Source organism: Amia ocellicauda, chromosome 7 (assembly GCF_036373705.1).
Source record: "Amia ocellicauda isolate fAmiCal2 chromosome 7, fAmiCal2.hap1, whole genome shotgun sequence".
Classification (NCBI taxonomy): domain Eukaryota; kingdom Metazoa; phylum Chordata; class Actinopteri; order Amiiformes; family Amiidae; genus Amia; species Amia ocellicauda.
Window position 1 is genome coordinate 43,212,796 of NC_089856.1, and position 26,115 is coordinate 43,238,910.

The following is a 26,115-nucleotide window of genomic DNA, read 5'->3' on the forward strand; positions in this document are numbered from 1 at the left end:
GTCTGGCAATCAGTGCAGGTTCTGCCGGAGCATAAACCACCCCGAGGGGGCGGTGGTGGTGGAGCTGCGTGCGTGTCTAAGAGCCGATATTGTGGGAAGGCGTCGGGAGCAAACAAGAGTCTTTTGTTACACCAATTCTTTAATAGTTTAGCAGTGTGTGTTAGTCTACTGTAGATATCTCTGGGGTCCTACAAAACAGTCTACATTTATGTCTTAAGTACCAGTACAATGTTTACCAGCAAACAGCAGTGTTTATGCTTTGCCAAAATACCAGAAAGAAGGAGCGGACCATATCTGTGACTCTGTAGTTGTCCTTTCTCTGAGTCACACAGGACAATTGGGAGCGTTGCACCTACTCCTGTCCTGTGTACTTCTGTCATAATGGTATTAATATCTGATTGTTCTCATCTAGAAAACAATTAAATGAAGAGACTGTTGATATAATGGAATCTGTGGGCAATTCCCTCAAAAAATCAAAGGGAAACCATGAGAAATTATGGTCTATTCGGCAGTTGTTTTTTTATCACACGTTTAGAACAAACCTATTCCTTTGGACAATTTTAATCAAATTTTTCATGGAAACAATGATACAGTCATCTTCTCCATGAATCCATGCCATTTTCATGGAAGGCATGTGGAACCAATGAATTAACGTGGCAGTAAATTTAACATACTTTTAATTCTACAATAGATATCCAACCCGATAATATGATTGTATTTATTTATTATTTTGTTTTTAACCAGTTCTGTATCATCTAAGCATGATTACAGCCAATGGGAAGGAGCGTATGTCGACTACAGAAGTGTTGTTGCTCTATAAAAAGCTGCACAGCAATGTGTTTCTCATGCGCTCAGGAAGACGTACAAGGCAGAGGTGTCTCCTCTCGCAAGAGGCTTGTATTATTTAAATGGTTCCTTTGACCCACGGTTGATGGCTTAATGTGCTTAATGGTTCCCTCAGAGTCTAAGTCATAATTAGGTTGGTTCTGCAGGAGGGACGAGGGCATCGCAGACTAAGTGCTGCTTTAGTGTTAATTTATTTTCGGCCATGGAAGGGGGGCTGGGGGGAGCAGTGTAGCAAGAGGGCGGCACAAGGTTTCACCCTGGAGCTGATTTCATCTCCAAGCTTCACCCCGCTTTCTCCCAGGAGGGATTGGGACTGGAGCAACGTTCCTTGATGGAATTCAATCTCCTGCCACATTGGCGGCACGTTAGGCCCGTGTTTACAGACGGATTTCCAAAGCCCTGCTTCCTTCAGAGCAGAGTGAGCCTATCAGATAGAAATTAAACGCAAATTAAATTGAGCTCTCCCACTCATGCTGGAACGTGCAATCCATAAACCAAGACTGGCCTCTCTGATTAAAAGACATAAACCTCTTTAACTTCACACGATCGTCGCTTTTTTCCCCCCAGATGTGGAGGACAACCATCACATCTGTCCTATAATGTGTCTCTTATTTCCATTAAGTACGATTTCATTATTTCCCCGGCTTCTGTTTCTGAAAGGAAGGGGCCATTATAGCTTTTTGGATTAATTAGCTTTTGCAGTTCATTTCCTGGGGGTCATTTTTATTCATGTAATAAGTTAATATGAAAAGTGTTACTGGAAAGAAAAACAAGGAAATGTAAAAGTTCTAAACCAGCATTGTGATATCGAGCCATACTAAATACATGCACGGTGCCATTATCCATCCAAAATCAAACTACAGATGCCTACGTTTCTGAAGACAGTAGCTGCTCTAGCCAATTTACATACAGTGCTTGGCAGGAAGAACAGACAATTATAGGATAGAGACTAACAAGGTACAATGACTTTGTGTTTTCTAGAGGAAGGGCTCGGGTTGCAGTTCGCCACTTAGAGCGCTCGTTTGCAAAGGGCAGGTTGTTTAATTGGGGCAAGAAAAAGGACAGTATTTGGTCATTATAACCACAGTGCACTTTCCAAAGATGTCAGTTGTTCACGGAGATTTCTGGATCAGCGTTTCCCCACCTTTTCAAGCAGAAGCCACACCGACTGCATAGCATAGTGTGTGTGAGAACCCAATCTCTTCCACTGGCATTATAACACAAAAAGGAAAACTTAATTTCAATTTGGTAGGTGTTAGACTAAAGAATGACTGTGTATCATTTATATTCAGAAGAAATAATTAACAAAACAAAACCACACAAATCCATGGTCTATCAAGGTTAGGGCTGCATTTCTAAGTTAACCAAACCATGTTTTGATTTTTATGGGCCTAGCTTGACATGTTGGTATTTAATCGGGTTTAGCTGCAGGCGGCTGTTACACTTAAAAATGCTGCAGGCTTCCCACTGATATAATACAATTGTGTATTGTGTCAAGTCTCTCCATTTGACACTGCAGTGCGGTAACCCTGTTCAGAAGAACGATTCTAATTATTATTTTGGTGTTGGGTTAATCATTCTCCATCCCTCTAAGAGGTGAGAATTGTATCTTATTATATATTTATATAATACTATAAGGGAACCTTAATTAAGTTAAAATATTTTGTGGCACATATTTTTGTATTCTGTCATTAATTTATTTGACTTAAATAAATGAGAGCTGTTTTTAATCAGGCACAGTCTTGACAATAATACTGTAAAACTATTTGAAAATATTCTCTTTTTCTGAGGATCTGCATTTTAGGTTACTGGTGTATTATTATTAATTCTAAGGCTAAAGCCGTTAGGAGGAGTTCGGGCAGCATAAGAAACTTCATAATTACATTTGTAATTAAATATTCTTTCCACTAGCTCTGTGCCATTAAGCTGCTATTAATTCTGAACAGCTGTTACGTTCATGGTGATAAATGGGTCTAACTTGCTGGACTGGCGCTACAAAAGAGATCCGTCTTCCATTTTGGCTGCGGGCTTTTTCAAAGGCTTGTGTGCTTTGTGGCCAATATTATTATTAAAAATATTAAAAAGTCTGTTTTTTCATCATCTCAGAAATAGGGTGCTAATGAGAACAAACATATTTAAATGGAGACTTCAAAGCAGACGGCAGAGAGAGACATGGCGGAGTGTTTCGCGTTTCTCAGTAATGGCTGAGGTCCTGCAACCTTATTTGAATTACAGTAATCAGCTGCCAGGTGTGCCATTTACTGGAGCAGGAAGTTACAGAGTAAAGCGTGTGTTGGATGGCAGTCCTATTTTTCACAGCTTTAAAAGCCCAGACTTGACCTAATTGTAACGGACGTGATGCTCGCTCAAACTGCAGCGGTGCTGTTGGAAACACCGGGCTGAAGAGATCTCGTCTGGTCCCCTCTGGTTCTTACAGGTTCATTTAAAAGCCGAGGCTGGTGTGTTCCATTGTTAATCTGTTAGTATCAACACTTCCCTCAATCTGCATGAGTCCTACTCTCGGTCCAGGGTGCGGCCTGGCTGGCTGTCAGGAGTACTGCGTGGCGTTAATGATTTCCTTATAAGGGAGGCTTCTGCGCCAGGAGCTCTTGGATTTCATAATGCTGGGGAATTGCCTCCTCTGCAAATATAATTAGGAAGTCATGCTCCAATAGGAAAGGAGCGCTCTAATTGGAAGCTCGGTTGGCTTCTAATAAATGTTTGGAGAGAGAGAAAACGCAGGGTTTGCTCGCTGCAACGGCGTGGCGGAGGCACGGGGCAGTTGGCGCCCTTGCAGTCGTAGGCCGAAGCTGCCAAGCGGGGACGGCACATGTATCATGCATGCATAACCCGCTGTTGTGTTGTCACCCAGGGTTTGCAGCCTGTACAGTATCAAGACAGTATAATAGGGGAGAAGAAATCATTCCATGTTGCCTCCCAGACAGAATCCCTAGCGGCTGCCTGGAATAATAATACTGCCAATAACGAGGGGAAGAGAATGGGTGATGAATTAAAGATAGCGCCTCCTGCCCTGTTTCCGAGGCGCACACCGATAATGCGATGTTAATGAATGCAAATGATGTGCCATCATTTCTCTTGACCAGAGGGCATCTCTCGGTGAGAGAGAGAGAGAGAGAGAGAGAGAGAGAGAGAGACAGAGAGAGAGAGTTCCCCGGGGGGCATGTGCGACACCTGTTTTGAAAAGCATCCGATTGAATGGAAGGATTGTATGAAATGCGTGGATATCGGTGTATTGTTTTTTTCTTGTTGAGATTTCTTTGTGTGTGTCTGTTCTCGGCAGCAGGGTTTTTAGGACACGTTGTCACTCAGTGGGGTAACCATGTGAAGCACCACTCAGGTCAAATTCTGCTGAGGAAAATCGGCTGCTTTCTGAATAACGTAGGAGTTTACTGTGCTTTTGGCCATTATTTTAATATGCTTCACCTTTTCATTAAACTGTGTGGATGTCGTATGCCCTCTTACACACACACACACACACATACACACACACACACAGTCTTAGTTGCACAGATCTCTACATAAGAGCATATGAACTATTATAATGAGTTAGTGGGACCTGTATTGTTTTCTAATTGCTGTGGCTTATGATCGCTGTATTACTAACAATCTACTGGAAGAAAGGTTCCTTCAGTGCAAATACACAGTGACTGACATCTGTGACAATACAGTGCCTGTTTTTTTTTCCCTCCAGTTACTCTTTCATGTTGTACTCTTGTTCGTGATTAAGTATGCAGCATTATCCCACAGAAAAGCGAGACGCATAATTACAGCTCTGATTTAAAAGGGTGCTATTTAATTCTGCAGCAGTAATTCACCTGTTGAAGAAATGAACTCTTCTCCAGTGGTCAATATGTGGGCACGTAGTCTAGCATTATGTTTTTTTTTTGCAGTTATGCGGTGATACAGATCAAGATGCCGTATAATTATTCATATTTTTAATATCCTTTTATTTCCCGATTTAGCTGTGACTTCAAACACCGGGTGTATCTCAGACTGGAGGCAGACAACGACACAGCAGGAGTCATATATAGGACTACATCTTGTGTTATGCAGTATAGCATCCCCTCATTTATAACCCTGATGTCCCTATGAGATGCTTAGGCTACTCTAGCATTTACATATTTTAGTGGCATATACATCAATGCTTAAAAGCTTTAACCTCACTGGAGGTCAGCACTGGAAAGAAAGAAATAAATCTCATCCATCTGTTGGGACCCACTGGAATATCCATCCACTAATGGCCAAATCTTACCCAACAAATGTCACTCAGCGCGGATTGGGTTTCGTGTACAATTTCCCGTTGCAGACTGCGGGCTGCCTGGCGAGCTTTTGACAAGTTCATGGCTACCAGGTTACTGAAATAACCTCAAACGTCATCTTCTGAGTCTGTATATCTGTATAATCTACTGTACTGTATATAAACACGTTTACACGTATGCTTTAAACCAATTCATGGAAACAGAACATGTATGATGAGAATACAATGAACTTTGCAATATCTGTCGCTATGTAACCTTTCAGATTTTTGACTGCTGATGCTGTTACATTAGTACATTAGCACCCTGTCTCTCTCTCTCCTTCTCCCTCGCTCTCTCCCTCCCCCTCTCTCTCTCTCTCTTTCTTTATGCTGGAGTGGTTTCTTTTCTGATGCAGATGTCTGGGTCAATACTCCATTTCGGTGTCCAGTTGTAACCCAAACTCACCCTTCAAGTCCCCTGGCGCTGTGTGTTTATACGAACATAATTCATCCTTAGATGAAATCACATACTGAGCACGTGCTGAGGTGTAATAGTTTAAATCCCCAGCCGGCTTTGTACAGGTGTGACTTTCAAGTAAGAATATCTTCAGCTTCATTTGAGGCAAATATTAGTTTACCTACTCATTTAATGCAGCCAATTGTGCAGTGTGTTGTTCGCCGTACTTCAGCCAGCGTGGTGCATGGTTTGCACTTAAACATTTATCTTGTCGGAAGCGAATGCATTGAGGAACGGGATGGTGATGGACAGAAGAGAAAGCTGTCCGGTTGGCAATGAGACAGAAAGTCTAATATCCTTATCCACTCGGTCTAGAATGAAATCTGGCACAAAATCGAGCCCTGTTCATCATCACAGACTTCAGGGAGAAACCGGATTACACCTTACTGTTCTATCACAATCTGTCAAAAAATATATAAAATAAAAAGGACTTTCAAGTGTCAGTGACTGTATAATGTGCAACCTAGTTTCTGAGTTGTTGTTTCTTTCCCCCCTGAGGGTAAGATTTCTGTATTTGCTTACTTGCTAGAAAGATGCCCATTTTCATTTCTCTCTCTCTCTCTCTTTCTCTCCCCACGTCAGCCTTAAAACTACTTTATGGATGTCAGGTGTCAGAGTATTGGCAAATATGGCTGAGAGCTGTCAGAGCTGTGCTTGTAAAAGTACAGCGCTGGCGCGAGTCGGCGAGGGAAATGGACTCGCTTAGCACAGATGCCGAACACAGATGTTAACGTCCTCTGGCTCATTGATTTTTTATTTTTTTTCCTTCTCCTTCTCCCCTTTCCAAATTTGGGACAGGGGGCCCTTTCTCGGTAGTCACAGCCCGCAGTTCTTTTTTTCATGGGATCGACTTAATGTATGGCTGCCTGACTGGGTAATGACTTGTGCTGTAATTGCTGCTCCTGTTGTAACAGCCCAGAGGCCTCATTTTAACATTGTGCCTCAGATTGCAAATGTCAGGCAAGACTGAATGGCAAGGGAAAGGTGGGGGAATTAACGGCCATGGATCATTACCGCACTCAGTACCCCTGCCACAGTTATTTGAGAGCCTGCGAGAAAGGCAAATCAAAGCAGCCAAGCGTTCGAGCCACTTGTGGTCAGATTCACAGCATATTTATATTATGACAAATCACTCGCTAAGATCACAACAAAATGTTTAGCTGGGTTCCGCATCCAGCAGCACTGCCAGTCACAAACATTTTAACTCAGATCCTCAAATACCTTCCCCCTAGTGGTCGGTTAATCTGTCAAGCGTCGCCGAAAATTGAGAGCGCCCCGACGGGAACGAGATTCAAATGAACGGATCTGCAGCCAGTAGTTTTCCTGGGGGGATTTCCGGGAACACGGCATCGGCACAACGGAGAGGAGGAATTGGAAGGAGAAGAGAGAAGGGGAAAAAAATAACGGCACTGTAAATATTAATTCTGTTTGTTCCTTAAAAGCTGCATCTTAACGGCGTTCCCCCCAGAGCTGCGATTGAATTACAATTAAAACCAAAACAAAGGATTTTGTCCCCCGCATTTGTCGCACCACTAATTGAGATGCTACACTCGGTGCGTGCGAACGGTATCATTGCTTTGTAAAGAAATTGTGATACACTATATCATATCACCATTTGCTTCGATTCTGTTCTCCCTTTCAGTCCTTTTCTCCCTTCAAAAGCAAGGGGGTTCAGTTGACGAGCTTCTCAGATCAGATGTGTTAATTGTGGTGTGATGGGTAGCATTCTTCTCTTCCACAGCGTTGAGAAGAGGAATCCTGGTGCCAGGATGTTCAGCGTTATTGAGTGATGCCTTGGCAGCTGCTTTACCCTTGAGGATCTTGGTTTTATCCACTTGGAAGAAAAGAGGAGCCGAGTCATTAACTGCAGTCTGTACAACAAGCTTTAGGAAAACATGTCGCCTCACATGTACCATCTTTTCTCCTCTTTTGTGTGCCTTGGACGGTTTTGTTATTTCCGTTCTCCTGCAATCCGTCTCCCTCACACACCTGCGGGCGCTGCATCCAGGTGTTCGCTTGATATATTATATTCCACGGATACCGGCGCTGATATGTAATTGCAGAGAGCAGCAGATATTGATCAGAGAGCTGGGGACATCAATATTAAATGTAGTCCTTTGCTGAAAACGCCAAACTGTTAGCTATTGATTGATTCCAAGTGGGAACTGCTTCGGGACTCGGTAAAAACAACAAATGTAACTTTTTTTCTCTTGAGCTGTGTGGGTGGGGCTTGGGGCCTCGTACCCGTATTGCTCTCCCCCCCTCCCCCATGGTGATTGATATGATACTGTTTATGGAAAGCCTTTGTGTCCTCTGCTATCTGCCATCACAGGACCTGTTCGGGTGGCTTTTAGAGAGATTAATAACTCTGTAGAGCTTGGCTGCTGGCTTTTAAATTGTGGGCATCATTAGACCGGCTGGGATCAATCTTAACTTCCAGATGAAGAGACAACTGAAAGTAGGGTGGGGTGGCTCATCCGAGAAGGTGTGCTTTCGAGAGACTGCTTGCTTGGTATAGGTTTGATCTGAGGAACAATTTGCCATCCACCCCCCCCCTCTCCTGTGGAGACTTTAAACATCACGACAAGCTGGTATGACTGAGGAGACGCATGTGCGGAGTCATCTTGGGGGATGGACCGCCGTTGCAGGCCACGAGTCGCTTCCACACTTCCTGAACGGACCACGGTGTGTGGTTTGTGTGCCGCCCTCTGCCTTGCGGTAATGAGATTGGAATTTATGATGATGATTTTGGTCCTCCCCATGGTTTCATTGCTGTTTTACCACCCAGCAGCAGGTGGAAAGACAGCATAACTGTGCTAGGAGGGATTGAAATTGAGGGGCCGGTTCTGATTAAACACGTTGTCAGTGGTTAAAGAAGACCCTGCTTGATTGTTGGCCGTTCATTTCCCGGCTGCTTTGATCTAAAAAGTAGAATGTAATTGTGTCAATGTGTGCAGAGCATCATGCTGTGTATGTTTTTTAACTTGTATGCAGCGAAGCAACCATCTGGAGTGACGTTAACTGCAAATTAAATGCGCCTGCTCTGCCTTTAATTAATCCCGTGTCATGCTTTGATAATTATGAATCATATTTTGTTTAGTCAGACTAGTGACCCTTCTGAAATGCCCATCTTTCTTTCAAACGGAGCTGTGCCTACATGTCTTCCAATACCCACAGTATTTTATTAAAAGAAAATCAAACCATCTTTTTGTTACAGAAGTTTAAATATATTTGGGTGCCTTGGTTCTCTATTCAATGAGAGTCTCACCTGAACTGCTTGGGGGTGTTACGCCCAATAACAGGCCCAGACTGGTGCCGGTTCTTCAATGCGAAAGGGATCGTTCAATATCAAAAGACAATGAGAGACATTAGCTTCCCCAAAGTGCTAACAAATTTCAGACATTGGCTTATCAGCATTGATTTCAATGCATCAGACAGACTATGAATGGAATCTCGTTTTCCCTCCACCTGTCCTTCGCACGCGAGTCCGGAGCACCTGCAATGGCTGATGCACTAAGTTGCTTCAGTGCTGCTCCCCTACAAGAACTGTGGCTTTAGCGTGCGTCTTCAAGAGAAAAGGCACATGAGAAAGGTCACTGTACGCGGAGGGGAGAGTTATTTTGGTGTTTCTCGGGCTTGCGAAATAGAAAAAGACCCTTCTGTTGGAGATCGGCCTGTGTCGTCCCCAGAGGACAAATGTTCCCCGGGACCCACGGCTGGGAAAGGAAGCCTGGCACGAGGTTAGCGAGAAACGCTACGGGTTTCACGGAGCTGACTGGAAAAACAGAAGGCCATAATATAAGCCATTATGCCTAAATACGGGGGAAGTGTTGCTCTGAGCCGCTTCGGTGCCCTGTCAGACCGTTCTGCCGTTCAGAGCCATGGAAAAGCGGCAGATTAGCTCTGAACCTCACCTCTCATCACTCGAACAATATCAGCTTTCTCCGAATGTGCCAAGTCTGCAAATATTCATCAAAAGGACTTGACAATCCTCCTTGGATCCCTGCCATCCCTATTCATTTCACCACTGTTGGGGTTCATTAAGGAGAGCGCCACAGACGGTCTCTCTCTCCTCCGTGACTTTGTTCCTGCAATACAGTCCTGCGAATGTGACAGTGGCACAAACTCCTCAGATGCGCTGCGCCTCTCTGAAAGATGATCGTGTCGGTGCGGTTTACTTTGTTATTTTAAGCCTGTCAGGTTTTATTTGATTATTTTAGTGTTGGGGGGGGTGCTTGGTGCTGAAATCGCAAGGGAAAATCTTTTAAAAGGGAATTCATCAAGGTATATTTAGTTTTGGAAATGAGCTGACAGTTAGACAGCTGATAGATGGGGTTTATTAAATTAAGACAAGCGCTCATCTTTCGCGAGATATTGGCTCTTTGGTAGCTGTTTTTGTATTCTGTCTGGTTCTGGAAGAAAACAATTGGTTTGGCCTCAAAAGCCTGAGATGCGGTATTTACAGCCGAAGGTGAAACTGGTTTTAAAATGCTCTGTCGTGCTTTAGGTAAATTATCGTGTTCCACAGTGGTTAATGCGCTCATTACTTAGTTCATTTCAAGCCTACACTGTGGACAAAGGAAAAGAAAAAGAAAAAGTGCAACCTTGGCAACAGGATGTCATTTTTTAAATCATACCTTCTGCGAGAAAAACACAATAACAGTGGGATAATCTACAGAAAACTTTATTGAAATTGAATACACTGTAAAGTCAGTTCCTTCTGGACGGGTATTACTTTTTTTACAGAACTCTGCAAATGTATAGTTAAATATGAATGTATATGTGTATATGTATAATACATTATTTAAGTAATCTAAGTAATTTGGGGTAAATATGGTTTCAAATCGTGGCACAGTGTGTGTTGTAAATATGCACAGGGGTTAGTGAAAGGTTAGTAATTGTTGTTTGTCCTTTGTTGCCCTTCAATTGAAGAGCCTTCGATATTGATACATCTTCTCTTCTGCATCTATTTGTCATTCTTATCTGTATTCAATTCAGCACGAGTGATGTGGCGGTGGCCTCAGAATACACACACACATAGATATCAAAGGAAAACTGGGTTGTGTCTTGGCAAATGCATATTAAATGTATGACTGCTTCAGAAAAGACACATTTGTCATCCGTTGTTGTGTCACATTGATGGCCCTGTGTATAATGATATCTAAACAAGGAAAAAGAGATGTTGCTTCCTAGGTGAAGAAGCCTGTCGAGCCCGTGCAGAGAGAGGGGTGATTCCCAGTGGCGCCCCCTCTCTTCAGGTTTTAATGGAGAAGGTATTGTGGGCAGCTAAGAATTTTAAGTTTAAAGTGGAGATGGGGTGCTACATTGGGGCACAGGTAGTGAGTCAGGCACGAAAACAGTGAAAGAGGTCACTTTACTGTACTGAGAGAGGCCAATTCTGGACATCCTGAAATCACACTAGCCGTTTGGACTCTGCAGTATTTCTGTCTCTTATACTGCTGTCAAAGCATGTATATAAATAAACGCAGGCTTTTAGAGTCTAATTCATGGGCTGACCTTGACAAGGATAATGGGAAGTCGCTCTGCTGTACATATGTTTAATTTATTCGCTGATTTAAATATATATGTGCTAATGCATGCCCTGTTCTCTGCATTGCATGGGGTTCTGTGTGACCCCAGCAGCACTTGTTTTGTTCGTGATCAATTATTCAGTATTGCGTAGATGCTGTTCTTGGGTGTGGTCAACATCCGTCATTAACCCTGTGTCTCCCCTTCCTTTGCAGAAACAGTGATGGACACGCGCATCGCCACAGCTGAGCTGGGGTGGACGGCGTACCCTGCCTCTGGGGTGAGCACTGATTTCTTCTCTCGCTACACACTTACAGTCTGACTATTCGTTTCAGGACAATGACAAATATTAATTTACCTAGAAACACTTGTTCTTCAATGAGGAATAATGCTAAAACGTTCATTTTGCATCAGTTGCCAAAAATAACACACTGTCACAGATGAAAAGCTACTAGTCACCCGGTTTGTTTTTGGAATGTTCTTTTCTCCTGATTTTCCCTCCAATGATTCCAGTGCTTATTTGTACTCATGTGGTAGAACGATAGGTGGTGAGTATTTTTCTAGCACAGTTACTGTGTCACTCACACTGCAGTGAACCTGAAATCAGGAAGGCAAATCAAAGTGCTTTGGACAAATCTTGACAACTACCTTTGTAGGTATCTAAGGTGCAAATTCTTGCTTGCCACTCCTTTCCTGTCCTTTCTGTATGCTGTTCAGGAGCCATTGTGTATCTGTACAAAATGGTGGAGAAAAAATACATCTGGGGTGACTATATATCCCCATTTCTCAGAAGAACCAGTCTGCAAGAAGACTGCATTTAGATTTTCCCCATATTTTTCCATGACCTCATAATTACATTATAATCATTTCTGAAAGTGAGGTACACACTGCACAATGGTGGCTTGATTTCAGTGAAGCTAATGAAGTCGGGGAGGAATACACTTCTTGTACGTGACCTCAGCTTGCTTGTGGCTCCGGATTTCTAAACTCTGTCTTTCCGAGTCTGGGAAAATGCACATGAATCTGACCCCCCTGGGACCACATTTGGTTGGAACAGCCTTAGATTCAAATTTCATCCCTCCCAAAGCTTTATTTAACACATGACCTTGTACTGAGCATTAAGGTTTCAATGTGTACTACTATACATAACACACTCCTTAAAAATAACGTGGAATACCCACCAAAATAGCTGCATATGCCAACATGAGCTCAGTGTCACATTGGCACAAATCCCACTTGTATTTATTCCCCATGTAGGTGTGCAAACATATCTGAACTAAGTGGCAAAGGTGCTGGTTGAATATACAGTTTTACACAAAGTAGAAGCAATACTTCACAGATCTTCTTGCTAGATTTTCCTTTTACCCCTTGGCTGCATATAAATGAAGTGCTAAATGCATTGCAGCAGCAGAGCCATTTGACCGCACAGTGAAGTGATAACCAGCACTGAATAAAGGAATGGCATAATTTTGCTAAACAGATTGTATTGAAACCAGAGCGGGCAGAATGTAATTGCATGCAGCCTTTGATTCTGCTTTTTTCTCATTCTGACTGTTAAACCTGGCAGCTTCCTACTGTCACTTTGTTTGATTATGTTTCCGGGTAGTACATATTTGATTGTGTTTACTTTATTTTTTTACACAAACTGCATTAGATGAAATTGGATTACATTTTCCCAGAATTATGGAGATGTAGTTATTCAGCGGGCCTGTCAATTCGAAAACGAGTTGGAGTTCTAGATTTTGATTAGATTTTGCGTAGTCTCATTTAAGCATATGATTCAGTCATAGAATCTTTAAATTGATACCAGTCAATATTCATATCAGACGAATCCTCTCAAGCCCAAGTAAACAGAGAATCTATACTAATACCAATTTGGAGGACAGTCTTGTTTTTTTATCTTTTTGATGAGAAATTTTACCACTGGGTTCATGATGTTTTGCTCAATTTCAATTGTGACAAATTCCGCTTAGGCCTGAAATAGCAGAAGCCACTCCGATCTCTATCGCGTCTAGAAATAGCCCTTAATGTATGTGAAATGGTTAGATGAAGCAACACATGTTTTCAAATTGCTTGTACAGGACATGCAACGCTAAAAGGCACTGCAGACTAATTTGACTTTCGGACGATAAGCTTGCTGTCATCGTGATAAAAATGTCTTGAATGTCAGTCCTTCACATAATAGTCATTTCAAGAAGCCACCTCACTCCCGTTTTAGAAAAGCAATAACAGGAGGATGAATCTGCCCGGTCCTGGCTCTTTTCCTAATGGTCGGAGTATTTCATCTGACTAGATATACCCCACAAATACACCCTGTTAACCTCAACCCACACACTGTGTAATGAAGACTCTTGATCATAAATCTACCCCGTGCTTATGCTGCACCAATACTAGCATTTCTGTCTATAAGCTGCGCGTTTACCAAATGTTTGCTGTACAAAAATAAGATAAAACACTATCATAAAACTGTTATCTATATGGAAATGTATACAAACTGTGAAAATGCCCGGATTAAGTGTTTTCGTATGCTTCCCTTTCAAAACAACTGCATTCACTTAATTCCACTTCTTGGATACGCAGTCTTTGGCCCACTGTCCCAGCTGGCACTATTACAAAATGGCCTCAATGTGGTTATTTGGCCATGACCTAACTGAATACTGCATTTTTATGTATTAATTAATTTTAGTTTTCATTTGTTTTGTCGTTGAAGACTGATGCCGTGTTTATCTTAGGTTATCAACCAAACCGATGCCCATCAGTACCAACCCTCCTAAACAGTCAGTACCAGCAGAGGCCCAGACCGGACCCCGCTGTGCATTCACTTCCTATCTGTTATCAGTAGAAATTTCCCGCGCATTAAAATTACAGGATGCCGCCTTTCACAAGTCCTCCGACACCAAAACACTGTCACGAGAGCCTGCTGGGTGCGATGATGTTTGGACATTTTTAATTCAATCAGACCGCAGCCTTTTTGTGTCGGACAGAAGAGGTTTTAATTACCACTGTTTTCAGGAAGCGGTGGGTCCCCGATCTCCAGCTGGATATGCAGAAAACAGCCGTGTGTCTTAGTCATACCCCGTCTACGTGGGGGGGAGAGCTCCCTCTCAGTCTCGTGGAAGAGCCGAGTCTGGAACAGTTGTCCTCAATCCACACGATGGCCAGGAGGTTGTCAGTTTTTATTTTTAGCTCAATTTAATTAAACAGACAACTTATCTCGAAGATCCAGGAGTTGGGCTGACCTTGGTTTGTCACCCGTGTAGCATTAGTCGGCTGTGGCTGGCTGTATTTATAGGAGGTCTGGGTCCTTTAATATTTGCCTGACAGGTTAAAGGAGTTTTACATGGAAACGTTAGAGCACCTGTGATCTTGCCATCTTGCTCACTGGTCAGATAAATGGAGAGAAATAGGAAATAAGAAAAGAAAAAAAGAAAGGGATGGTTAGACATATTTTGGGGCCAGCTTTCCCAAGACTAATCTATCGCTCTCCCTGGGCTTATAAACAATCTCTCCTGTTTAATACCATTGATTTTGTAATAGTAGAATTCCTAAAAATATGCAACACAACACCAAATATGATCGCTTTATCAGCCTGGCATATTCAATTTCCCTTTTTTATTGCTAAAATTGTTATATTCCTTTCAGATACAAATGCTGAGATCATTGACTGCAACAGTCGCTTTTCAAAGATTTTTCTTCTGTCGCGTCCTGTACGTTTTACTTACATTGGACTGCAAATCAAATTTATTAGTTTTTCCCTTCACTGATAATGGTTAAAACTGAACACGTACATCTACAGAGCAGGCACAGAGAACTGTTAGTGCCCCTGAAACTGTGATTCTCATCTTTAACTCAAAGCTCTTTAGATATGAAGTCGTGGAATACATTAACATTCTATCACATTAGCAGAAACACTCTTAAAACGTACTGTTCAATACACATACGCACACACACACACGTGTACAGACATGCAAACTGACACATGAAGCCTTGGGCCTTCGCTGCTTGCAGTCAAATTAAAGATTCGCTCTCGGCAAGCTGGCTGCCCTCTGAACTTTCTCCATCCAGCGGGGCGAGCAGGCAGGAGAGGTAATTATGGAGACTGTACCCTCTGGAGAACAGGAAGCTTAGAGAGCGAAAAAGTAGAAGTTGAAGAAGAAGAAGAAGAAGAAGAAGAAGAAGAAAACAAAGGGAGGAGGAAGAGGGGGCTGCTGGTGACAAAGAAAGTGGCAGGCGAGAGAGATTGTGTGAAAGAAAGTGTCGCCTGGCGTGCAGAAGTGATTTTGAGAGACGGCTGAGCAGGAGTAATCTCCTCTCGTCTGATTGACTCTGGCAGAGGATAAAGGAGGCGAAGCTGGAGTGGTGGCGGTGGCGGGGGGGTGCCCAGCGCTTTTCTTCTCTACTGGGAGGCCCTGGTCTCATCCCCTCGCACGCAAACAGATGAGTAAAGTATCTCCTACACAGAGGAGCAAAGTTTTAAATGTTTCCGATACTCCGCTTGACATGCTGTTTGATACAGAAATACAAAACTGAACTTAAACAGCGCATAAAGAACAACAAACACACACACACACATACACACACACTTTCAGTTGAATCTCAGAAACCATACAGTATAAAATAAAAGCGGGTGATCGATAACCAAGGCCGTATCTTTGCTCGAGGTCTTGCTTCTGCCTCCAGTGCATCCAGTTTCAAATCTATATGAATCGGCGCCTAAAATCTATACGAATCAATATCTATGCCTGAGCTATGAGAGTCTCTTGAAAGAGAGTTAGTGAACTGTGTGTCTCAGAAGTATTTTTATACATGCAACAGGGGTCATAGTGTATAAAATGACCCTTTTACAACAACTCAATTCACACCCCCAGGCAGAGACATTTCAAATTCAAACGCGCTCTGACCTACAGGTGGAAAATAGACAAGTAACAAGATGTTCTGCCTCTAAAGTGAAAGATTCGGCCTTATGTTGAGGGGATAAGAAAACCCCGCTGCTCACACAGTGATAGGACACCTATTATTCCATCTTCATCTCTCCTGTACAAATATTAAACTGCCAGCCAGTGATTTACTCAGCGTCTGTCACCTGCGCTTCAGTTATTTACTCAGGACGTTGACATCACCTGTCAATCAGTGCTGGGAGACGAATCACAGAGTGACTCGTGTTGGGAGTCGGTGGTTCCCGGTGAAGCTCAACTCACGAAAGGTCATCAGCCTCAAATCTCCCTCTCTGGGTTGTAAGTCTTCAATCCTTAGGCTCGTTATCAAACACAACCTGCTCTTTCAATGTTGTACAGTAATGACTTGTATTTATTCATGCTGAAGTCATAGTGTGGGAGAATCCAGGTGCTGTAAGAAGGGAATTCTGCAGCTCTTGTTTGTCATTTTAATTTTTAAGAACAAAACATTATCAATTGCGATCTCCAATCTAAAGTGATGCTGCATTCGCCCTTTTTGCTGGTGGTGTAGATATTTTTTGTGTTTAAAGAAAGCAGAAACATTAGAAAAGACAAAAGCGAGACGGGCAGGAAACAGAGCCATATTGGCTGTCCATTGGGGAATGCCATTATCTAGGCAAGAGCGGGTTTTAATTGATTTTTAACTCAGTTTTTTCATGTTCACCGTTGCTTTATTGCAGTGTTGACGTCTGTACTCGCTTCGGAGTTGGGCGGCTGCTTACCTTACCAAACTGAGTTAATGAATGCAGGGCTGGCAACAGGAAGTTCCCTTTCCTGTGAGTGTGCGTGTGTGTGGATTGAGGGGTGGTTATTACCGTTCAGCTGCTGAAGTGTCCACAGGGAAATCTTGGTGTGGGGTTACCTGAGGGGAAATTCATCAGTTTTAATCCGGGGCAGTCCCACAGGGAGGGATGGGGGTGGGGTGAGGGAGGTTTATGAGGATCTACAGGCTGCCGAGAATAAGCATCGCTGGAAAATGTGAGGTCCCTGGTGACCTGATGGTGATCCACAGGCACAGAGACAGCAGCTGAGTGCGTCTGTGCAGAAGAACCCAGGTTAACCTATTGGTGAGTTTTAAATGGTTCCCAGTTTGCCAGGGACTGTGACCTCCTTCCTCCGACGCACCTCGACTGATCCGCTTTTAGTGAAAACAAACATTGGGATATTAAAAACGAATAATGTGTCGAATGATTAAAAAGATTGAAATGGGAGGTTCTCAATCTTCTCTGGCTTGGGGACTTCTGTATAAGCTGTCATTCTCAATAGGGACCCCCTCGATGTAAACATCAGAGTAAACTGAAATGTGGAATTATTATAAATCACCCTGGTTGGGAAGCACTGATTTTAGGCAAACACATTATACAAATGAAATCTAGGTCCCACAAGCAGTGCAGGTGATGGGAGTGTTATGGTTTATTTTTGGTGAGAAAAGTGACCCTGAAAATGTAGCAGTTTGGTTAAATGGTTCTAAATATTTGTGGTTTTCGGCTTTCGGTTTTCACATCAACAGTCCCATCCAGCTTCAATCGAAAACAAGAATCAGCATATGAGTGCACTATAAACAGGGGCTTCAATTTGTTTTTGTTTATTTTCTATGTCTTCCTCCTTTCTAAAACGCTCTAATTACCTATCATTAAGCGTTCTCCATTCCCCATCAAACATGGAGATGTCTGAACACAATTACAGGATTTGAAGTATTTCTGTGACATACATTAAACCAGATCAGTCTTACTTCATGTGTAGTGCCTGCTTGATTAAGAATTGTTAATACTTGCACAACTCTAAATGTAATCAGTCTAAATAAAAGTAACTCTGTCAACGTTGGAGTGTGATCCCTCTATTGATGTGTCTCCACACAGCAAAACAGCATCCGAGCTACAAAATGAAAGCATTCAGGCTCTACGGATGAATATCTTTCTCTGACTTTTGCATTACGGAGCAGTTCTGTTTATCTAAAAGGCAAGTAAGTAAGCGGAAATTACAAACTATCCACAAAACTTGGCAAAATACACCCTCCTTGTTAGTAGTCCACGGAGACCTGGTGTCTGGATGGAGTTACTCTTGTATGTTTGTTGAAACAGTGCCATGCTGCAAAAACTGCAAAACAAAATCCCTGGCAAGCACTTGCTCCCCACACTTAATGGTCTCCTGATAGTCAATTGATAGAGTATTTAGGGAAAAAGGGAAGGGGGCCATAATTCAGAGAAGAAAGGGCAGATGAGATGCCAGATTTGGAAAGAGAGGTCTGCTGAGATCCCTATAGTGTAGTTCAGTGAGTGGAAACCATTAAGGTCTTTATGTGATTTTTTTAAACATCCTAGTACCTTTTATGAGTCTTTTTTATAAGACTTATCTTTGGTTTCGGAGAGCATCGGAACTGTATTTGCTAAGCTGGAAGAAAATAGAGCTGTCTCAGAAATGTTTGGTCCTTTTAGCTCCCCGTAACTGTTGCTTTGTAGCTCATGTTTATTTGGGTTATCAAGACGGTTATGAGACGGACCATGGTGGCCCGTATTGAAAGCAGTGTGTGTATTGAACTAGAACAGCCCGTAATGTACCTGAGCGTACAAACCTAAGCCACTAAACCAAATTCGCTTCCTCAACACTGCAAACATGGCGGATTTCCACTTTCTCGGTGGGAATTGTGAACGCGAGAGGTTTTGTTTCTTCTTGTTCACAGAAAGCATGACGCAGTACCTTTCTAGCAGTTGCAAATGTCTCCTGAAGGCCACCCTCCATCATATTTACACGGTTCAGTAATGTAGAAATACTCGACTAAACCATCTCACTGTGCTGTGATGCAGTTTTGGGCGAGGATAGTTAGCATCAGTGGATGTGCACTTGATTACAGCAAAGCCTGTGGTATTTTGTCACTTCTTTCCTGGACTCGGGCGTTCACAGCTTGTGGCTTTCTTTCCCTCTGGATTGGATTCTGTTTTTGCCTGCTGTCGACTCCTCTTTCCAGAATGACTCTATCGCTGGTATAAGCTCATCTTATTTTTCTGATTCTTCCCCCTTCCTTCTTCGTTCTTTCTCCTTCTCCTGCTCCTCCTGAAGGTAAAAAAATGTGTGCCGGCAAATTAAATCCATATCTTATGGTCTTTGTATGCTCTAAAGGTGTAATACTGTTTTAAGATAATGGAGAGTAAATATTTGATGAAAGCAATAAAAGTAAATTACAGAACCGTTGGAGAATTTAATCGGTGACAGCAGAGAGATCCTTTAGTAAATATGTATGACACACAGATGTTTTCACATTAAATATCAACACAGAAACATACAGTGCAACCTCCCCACTTCGACAGGGTACCTGGGTCCCCATACCTCACTCACGAGCCTCGTACCAGCCCAGTGAGACACCAGCATCTCTGGGAAAGAACAGATTTCATTGCTTTCTTTTTGGGCCACCAGCTGCTCTAAGTGGAAGCTGAGTTTCAGCCAAGAGCCCGGAGCATTGTTTGCCTGCGCTTCATAAAGAAATGACACTAATAGCTGCAACCTTGCACAGCCAGAGTGCAAATTACCTCCAATATTACAGGTACTATAGAGGAGTGGGGCTCGTCTAATGTGCCTTAATTACAGCCATTCCTAGCAGGGGGCTGTGTATTATCTCCCCAGTGCATCCTCTAAGACTGGTGGTTTTCCCTCTGTCTCACTTATCTCTCTCTCTCTCTCTCTCTCTCTCTCTCTCTCTCTCTCTCTCTCTCTCTCTCTCTGTCACTCTCTGTGTCTCTCTCTGTGTTTCACAATCTCTTCTTCTTTGTTCCATATCTGTGGTAAAGAGGCTAGGCACTGGCATTATGCTTTTTTCATCTTAAATTTACCCCCTTCCTTCATACCTTCTGAGTTGGGCAAAAAGGAGGCCAGAGAAGCTTTAATCTACATGATCCCATCTTAACGGAGTGACTCGTGTTAACTTAAGTTAACGGACATTTTCATATACTGTTGTAGGAAGTGCATTACCCTTATAGGTTCCTACACATCAACCATGAGTAACTGATTCAATTATTAATACACTTTAATTTCATATATAATTTCACAGGTTGCTTCTAACTTCACTTGCTGAGAATGACCTGGATGTTTGTTTGTTGAAGACCTTTGAAATGTTTGAAGCTTCCTGTGCAATTTGTTCAAATTTAGGATGACGTTGGAATTTGGTCATTTGATTGAAGTTGATCTAATTAATATGCTCTGATTAATTATTTGAAGCTATGGTTGACATACTGGAAGTTTGCCTAGCTATTATTTATAGTGGTTTTCAAGCTGCAAGAAAAACACAAATCACGTGATTAAGAGTAGCTCCGGCTTTCTTCCAAAATAAGATATACGCCTCAACTGGAGAAAAAAAAACAGAACTCGATGCTCAGAATTGATAGGACAGAAAGGCCAGCGAGTTCCACGATTTAAACGATGCCAGCGCAATACTGCTTCTCTCGAATTGAAAACGTTCTTGACAAATACACTTCAAAGGAAAATGTAAAAAAAGTTATAAATCAAAAGTGATACTATTGTACATCACTGTGTAGCTCGCTGAAGATGTATGAATTAATAAAGGAACTGATGGGAAAAAATAACCTTTAATTCAGTAACCAAAAAGCGAAAATATAAAGAGATGCTTGTGAAAAGGACTGTACCAGATTCAAGTCACATAGAGGATGCAAATAGATATACAAAGACAAAAACAGGTCATATACAGCTTCAAAGTGAGAGTAGTGTTTTACTAAAACATTGAGAAAACACTCTATAAAGTACACACAGATCTGAAACACAAAATTAACATCCACTAGTATCCAACTAATGTAACCACCCTGATGAAAATATCTGTGCCAGGTCATAATTCAGAAATGCCTGGATTACATGCCTAATTAAGTAGTCACTCAATGCATGATGGATGCATCCAAAAACTACAGATTTCTTCCACTCTAGGTGGAATCTAACCCAAATCATCACCACTTCAGGACCAGCTGTGTTTGTGTTGAATATGAATGCAAGTCCTTTGCCGGGATCAACTTGTGAGATGCGTAGTACACATGCAGAGCCAGCGCTCTTTTAATTGATGTTTTGTGTACTGCTCTAAAACTCTGCCAAACACTCCTGTGATGTCGTTGAAGAACTCTTTTAATTTGCTCTGTTTCCCTTTAAGATTAAGGTTATTCACCAAAACATGTATGTTTTGTTTGTTGTTTTAATTAGAAATCTGGGAGCCAGAAGCACTCTGCTTTTGAACTGAAGTAGAAGGAAAACAAACTGGCAAAATAAAGTGTCTGAGACTAAAGCGGAATGTATCTGATGATTCTACTGGATAATTCTGAAAGTCTTCTAAAATAACAGAAATATCCATTCTTATTGGCTAGTTTCTGACCATAGTTTCTTTCACCCACATGTATACATATTTGTGGGCAATGTCAATACATGATCTGATGTTTTTATTGTCGTATATGCTATAAAACTCTTCACCTGTTTTGCACTTTGGAGGTGCTGTGTTTTTAGACTTCCTCTTTTTCTAAATATTTTTACGGTACCTTGCTACTTTTTTTGTGTCGTTTCTTCCTTTGATACGATTGATCCCTTCCTCCCTTCTTCATATTCCCAGACACATTCAATCGCCTGACCTTCAGGGTGGCCAATTAGCGAAGCAGAGATGGGCAGCAAGACAGAACGATCGGCCTGCTGTTCGCAAAAAAAACTTGAGCAGTGAGAAATGTTGAAACACAAAATCTATATTTAAAGGTCTTGCAAGTACCCGAGTTGATACAATCATTCATCGTTACCGATCTATCAACTTCTTGCGTATTTAGGTGCCATAGAGGGATTTTATTTGACCTACTTTTGAACTGTTGTCCCCTGCATTTGAACACATCTAAAGTAGAAAGTGCCCTCTATGATGTACATGTACTCGTTTACAGATGAGTGATCTGGAGATCGAACTAATAATCTCATAGGATCTTAAATACAAACCTCAGGTAAGCCGGGTGTCGGGCAGCAGCTAGGGAGCCCCAGCGATTCAAAGACCCTCCTCGGAAACGCAACAGATTGACTTCCTTATTTTGTCGGCCTTCCTGTCCTTTGATGTGTTGAGTTCGGGCAGGCAGGTTGAAGCCTCCTGCGGTTTCTCCTCTGTTTGGGAACTGAACACATTTCAGAGGGATCGGCCCTGATAATTTATAATACCTTTATAATAAAGGAGAGACGTCCTATAATCAAATAATAATATTTGTGTCCGTATAGTTTTATACCTTATATCAATCAGCTACTACACAGAGAACCTGAAATATAAAAATGTATTGTTTTGAAATCTCTTGTCGAATTCTAGATACTGAGACAGGGGCGAATGTCAAATGAGTCACTGAGGAATTCCCTCTCCCTGATATCAACGCCAAGTCTCGAGCATCCATTGTGATCGGCAGGAAGCCACTGTAAATAGCATATGACTCTGAGATGGGAATTTCAACATTATCAAAAATCACAAAGTTGTCAGACACCACACAATGGATATAAAAACTCATAATTAGGATTTACATGAACCTAAGCAACCTCAGAGTTTTCCGTAACTCGGATTTCCGTAACTCCGTAACGCTCTTCCCAAAATACAGCTTTGAGAAACGTTTAAACCTCAACCTAGACCACATCGACACTTTCTGCCCCTCCATCAATCACAAATTAATAACACAACACTTCATGTTGGGTATTAAATATTCCCCTGTCACAGAAAAAGCATCCATCAAGTTGTGGAATTTGAATTTCAACGTTGCAGAAGTGTCAAAGTTTGATTAGGTCACGGCTTTGTTTAGTTAGCAGACAGGTCCAATAACAATCAAACGAGAGACAGAATGCTAAATAAAGACTATAACTATTCAAATAGGACAGATTGTATAAACTCCATTGAACAACTCACTTTGCTTGAAAAAAAAAGCACATTTAAAGCCTGGCATCTGTCCTGTGTGTGCTTTAAACCTTAATGCAATATATATGTGACAGGGCTTTTGTTTCCTTCTGCTACTGAACTATATATACTTAAGTGAAAACTGATAAATGCAATGCTGCCCAATTTAGAAGTGCCTGGATATGTTAAATGTCACCTTACCATGAGAAATCCATTCCCCTAACACTATGCTTGACTAGGAACAATATAAGTCATACTTAATAGGGAGGGGGTACAATAAAGTGTCTATCATGAATGGATACACAACCGACATCATGACTAGAGAAAATTCCATTACCTTCCGAGTGACACGAGCTGCTCCGGACAGTTATTTTTACCTATTGTGTTGAGTGACTGTGCGATACGAAGTAAATTTCTTTGTATCCGATGCTGTTAAATACCCCCGAGACCTGAACTGTCTGCCTTCGCAATTCTCGTCTACAAAAAGAGAAAGAAAGTAGATAAAAAAGTCAGTAAATCGAAAATAGAACTGATGGAAATCTTTCCGCGCGGCGGGAGAAGAGAACATGAATGTATAAATAACTGGGTTATTACTAATTTGACTTGTGTAGAAACCAGTGATATTAGAACATAAGAACATGAGAATAAAGTTTACAATCGAGAGGAGGCCATTCGACCAGTCGTACTCGTCCATTAATAACTAAGTGATCCAAGGATCCTATCCAGTCTGTTTTTGAATGTTCCCAAATTGTCTCTTCAACCACATCGCTGGGGAGTTTGTTCAGATTGTGAAGCCTCTCTGTGTGAAGAAGTGTCTCCTGTTTTCGGTCTTGAATGCCTTGAAGCCCAATTTCCATTTGTGTCCCCGGGTGCGTGTGTCCCTGCTGATCTGGAAAAGCTCCTCTGGTTTGATGTGGTCCATGCCTTTGATGATTTTGAAGACTTGAATCAAGTCCCCACGTAGTCTCCTCTGTTCCAGGGTGAAAAGGTTCAGTTCCTCAGTCTCTCAGTAGGACATTCCCTTCAGACCTGGAATAAGTCTGGTTGCTCTCCTCTGAACTGCCTCTAGAGCAGCGATATCCTTCTTGAAGTGTGAAGCCCAGAACTGTCCACAGTATCCAGATGAGCTCTAACTAGTGCATTGTACAGTCTGAACATCACTGCCCTTGTTCTCAATTCTACACTTTTGACAATATACCCTAACATCCTGTTGGCCTTTTTTATTGCTTGTTTGGATGGAGAAAGTGAGGAGTCCACATAGGTTTATTTTAGCCTTGGATGCCAAATGAAATGAGTGTAGAGTTAACTATATGATACCCACCATTATTCTGGTTCATTCATTTGAAACTCCCGATCTCGATGCGTTTATTTGTTTATGTAATTAGAAGCCGTATGATTACATTAAGTCATGACAGGGGAAATATCAGCGGCACAGAAACCCTGCTTATCCGGTCTGTTGAATGGAGAACGTAAAGTAAATAATAACAACAATAATAATGTGCTGATGTGAGTGTAAAGGTTTTCAATAATAAAACAAGAGAGACTCCGACTTTCAATTAGATAGCATCCAGGCTAATTATCTTTTTTGGTTATTGTGGGCAAATTATCGTTTTCAGCGCCACTGCTGTATAATTACAGTGTGTCAGGGGAGACGCTGCGATCTTTTGCGAGGCACTTGATGTTGCATCCTCCCGCGTCTCTCCGCACACCGGCAGCAGAGCCGTGCCGACAGCAGGAAGCTTTCTTAATGTAGTTTCAAGATCAGGGTATACAGGGGTTGGTTGCATTACAGTTTAGTGATCCATTATCACGGATTATAAACAACCTGTAAAAGTCATTAAACACTCTCTGCAATAATAAGAATACTATTATTAGAACTGTTATAATCCTATATCGATTGTGTGGCAGGGTGTGTTCAGTACAGGGTGCCCTTATAAACTGGCATCCCTACCTGACAGGTACCAGCAGTGCTCAGACTGCGGTGAATGTGCTAAGTGCTGTAGTTGAGCAGCTGGCTTGTATCGTCCATTCAGGGGCGCAGTGAAAGATGTCTGGATAGTGGCGTCTCAGGTGAGATTGTTCAGTGGGATGCTGGTCAAGTGTCAGTTATTTTGTACAGTTCAGATAATAATTATGACCTCTCATGTTAGGAATCAAAATCTGAGAGGAAAAAGAACAACAACAAATACTAATAATAGTATTAGTGGGCTTACGTTGATACGGCAGTTGATCGGCGAATGATTCTGATGGTTTTGAAGGGAGAAGATGTTCCCCGTGTCCTCCCGAGACTGTGAACCTGTTCTGGGGCACTGTATTAATGGCTGGCAGGAGCGGAAAGGGACAGGTCCTTCTAATGCTGATGAATGGTCATCACGGCAGAGAGGCAAGGCGAGAACAGGGGCTGCGAGAAGAGGTTTAATTTGCACCTCGGATCTCTGTAAACTCATTAATCATGTCAGCGCACGGGACTCACCGCCCCCTGCCCGCCATCACACCCCAACACTCATCAGTGCGGCGTGTTTGTCTTTTAAAGTCCATGATGCCGGTGCAAGGGGTGACAGGGGCGGAAATCTATGAAAATCTGCATGTGATCACGCTCACCTGTCGCCTGTATATACAGCACGTTTCGCTTCTCTCTCCAGGAAATGGAAGAGAAGAAAAGCCCCCTTTGCAGAAACTGGAAAGAGTGATTTAGCCGCTCAAACGCTGATGAAAGCAGAAATCTATAGGCCAGTTAATCTCCGCTTCGCTCAAGCTGTTCCCCGTCAGGATTTATTGCACACTTGCAGGGTGAAAAACTCAGATTTCCTGTCTGTTTGCTCGGGGAACCTTTCATTACCCTGGTGTCTACAGGAGAAGATGTATCTACCCCGTTGAAAGACGTATGCGTAACCCGAGACGCTCAATCAGAAAATCATAACGATCAATATGGCGACGCCTATGAAATAAGCATCTTGTATTATTTGGCTGTAGTAATCTATGGGCAGTGTGTGCCAGATTGAACCGTGGCGCCTGTTCTTTATAGCCTTCTTTGGTGATTTACAAACCCTTGCAAAACAAAATGGCTGAAAAGATGTATTTGTGCATGGCGCTGATGCTGAGGTTTGGAATGCAAATTGGAAATCAG

General features: G+C 42.3%; 1 protein-coding gene across 2 annotated transcripts in view; it reads left to right on the forward strand.

The window, feature by feature from the left end:
- ephb1 (EPH receptor B1) overlaps window positions 1–26,115 on the forward strand; it is a 197,900-nt gene that overhangs the window by 52,133 nt on the left and 119,652 nt on the right. For both annotated transcript variants that reach the window (XM_066709787.1, XM_066709788.1), the window contains exon 2: window positions 11,366–11,430. In XM_066709787.1, the coding sequence (XP_066565884.1) occupies window positions 11,366–11,430 (65 nt within the window). The remainder of the gene's footprint in view (window positions 1–11,365; window positions 11,431–26,115) is intronic.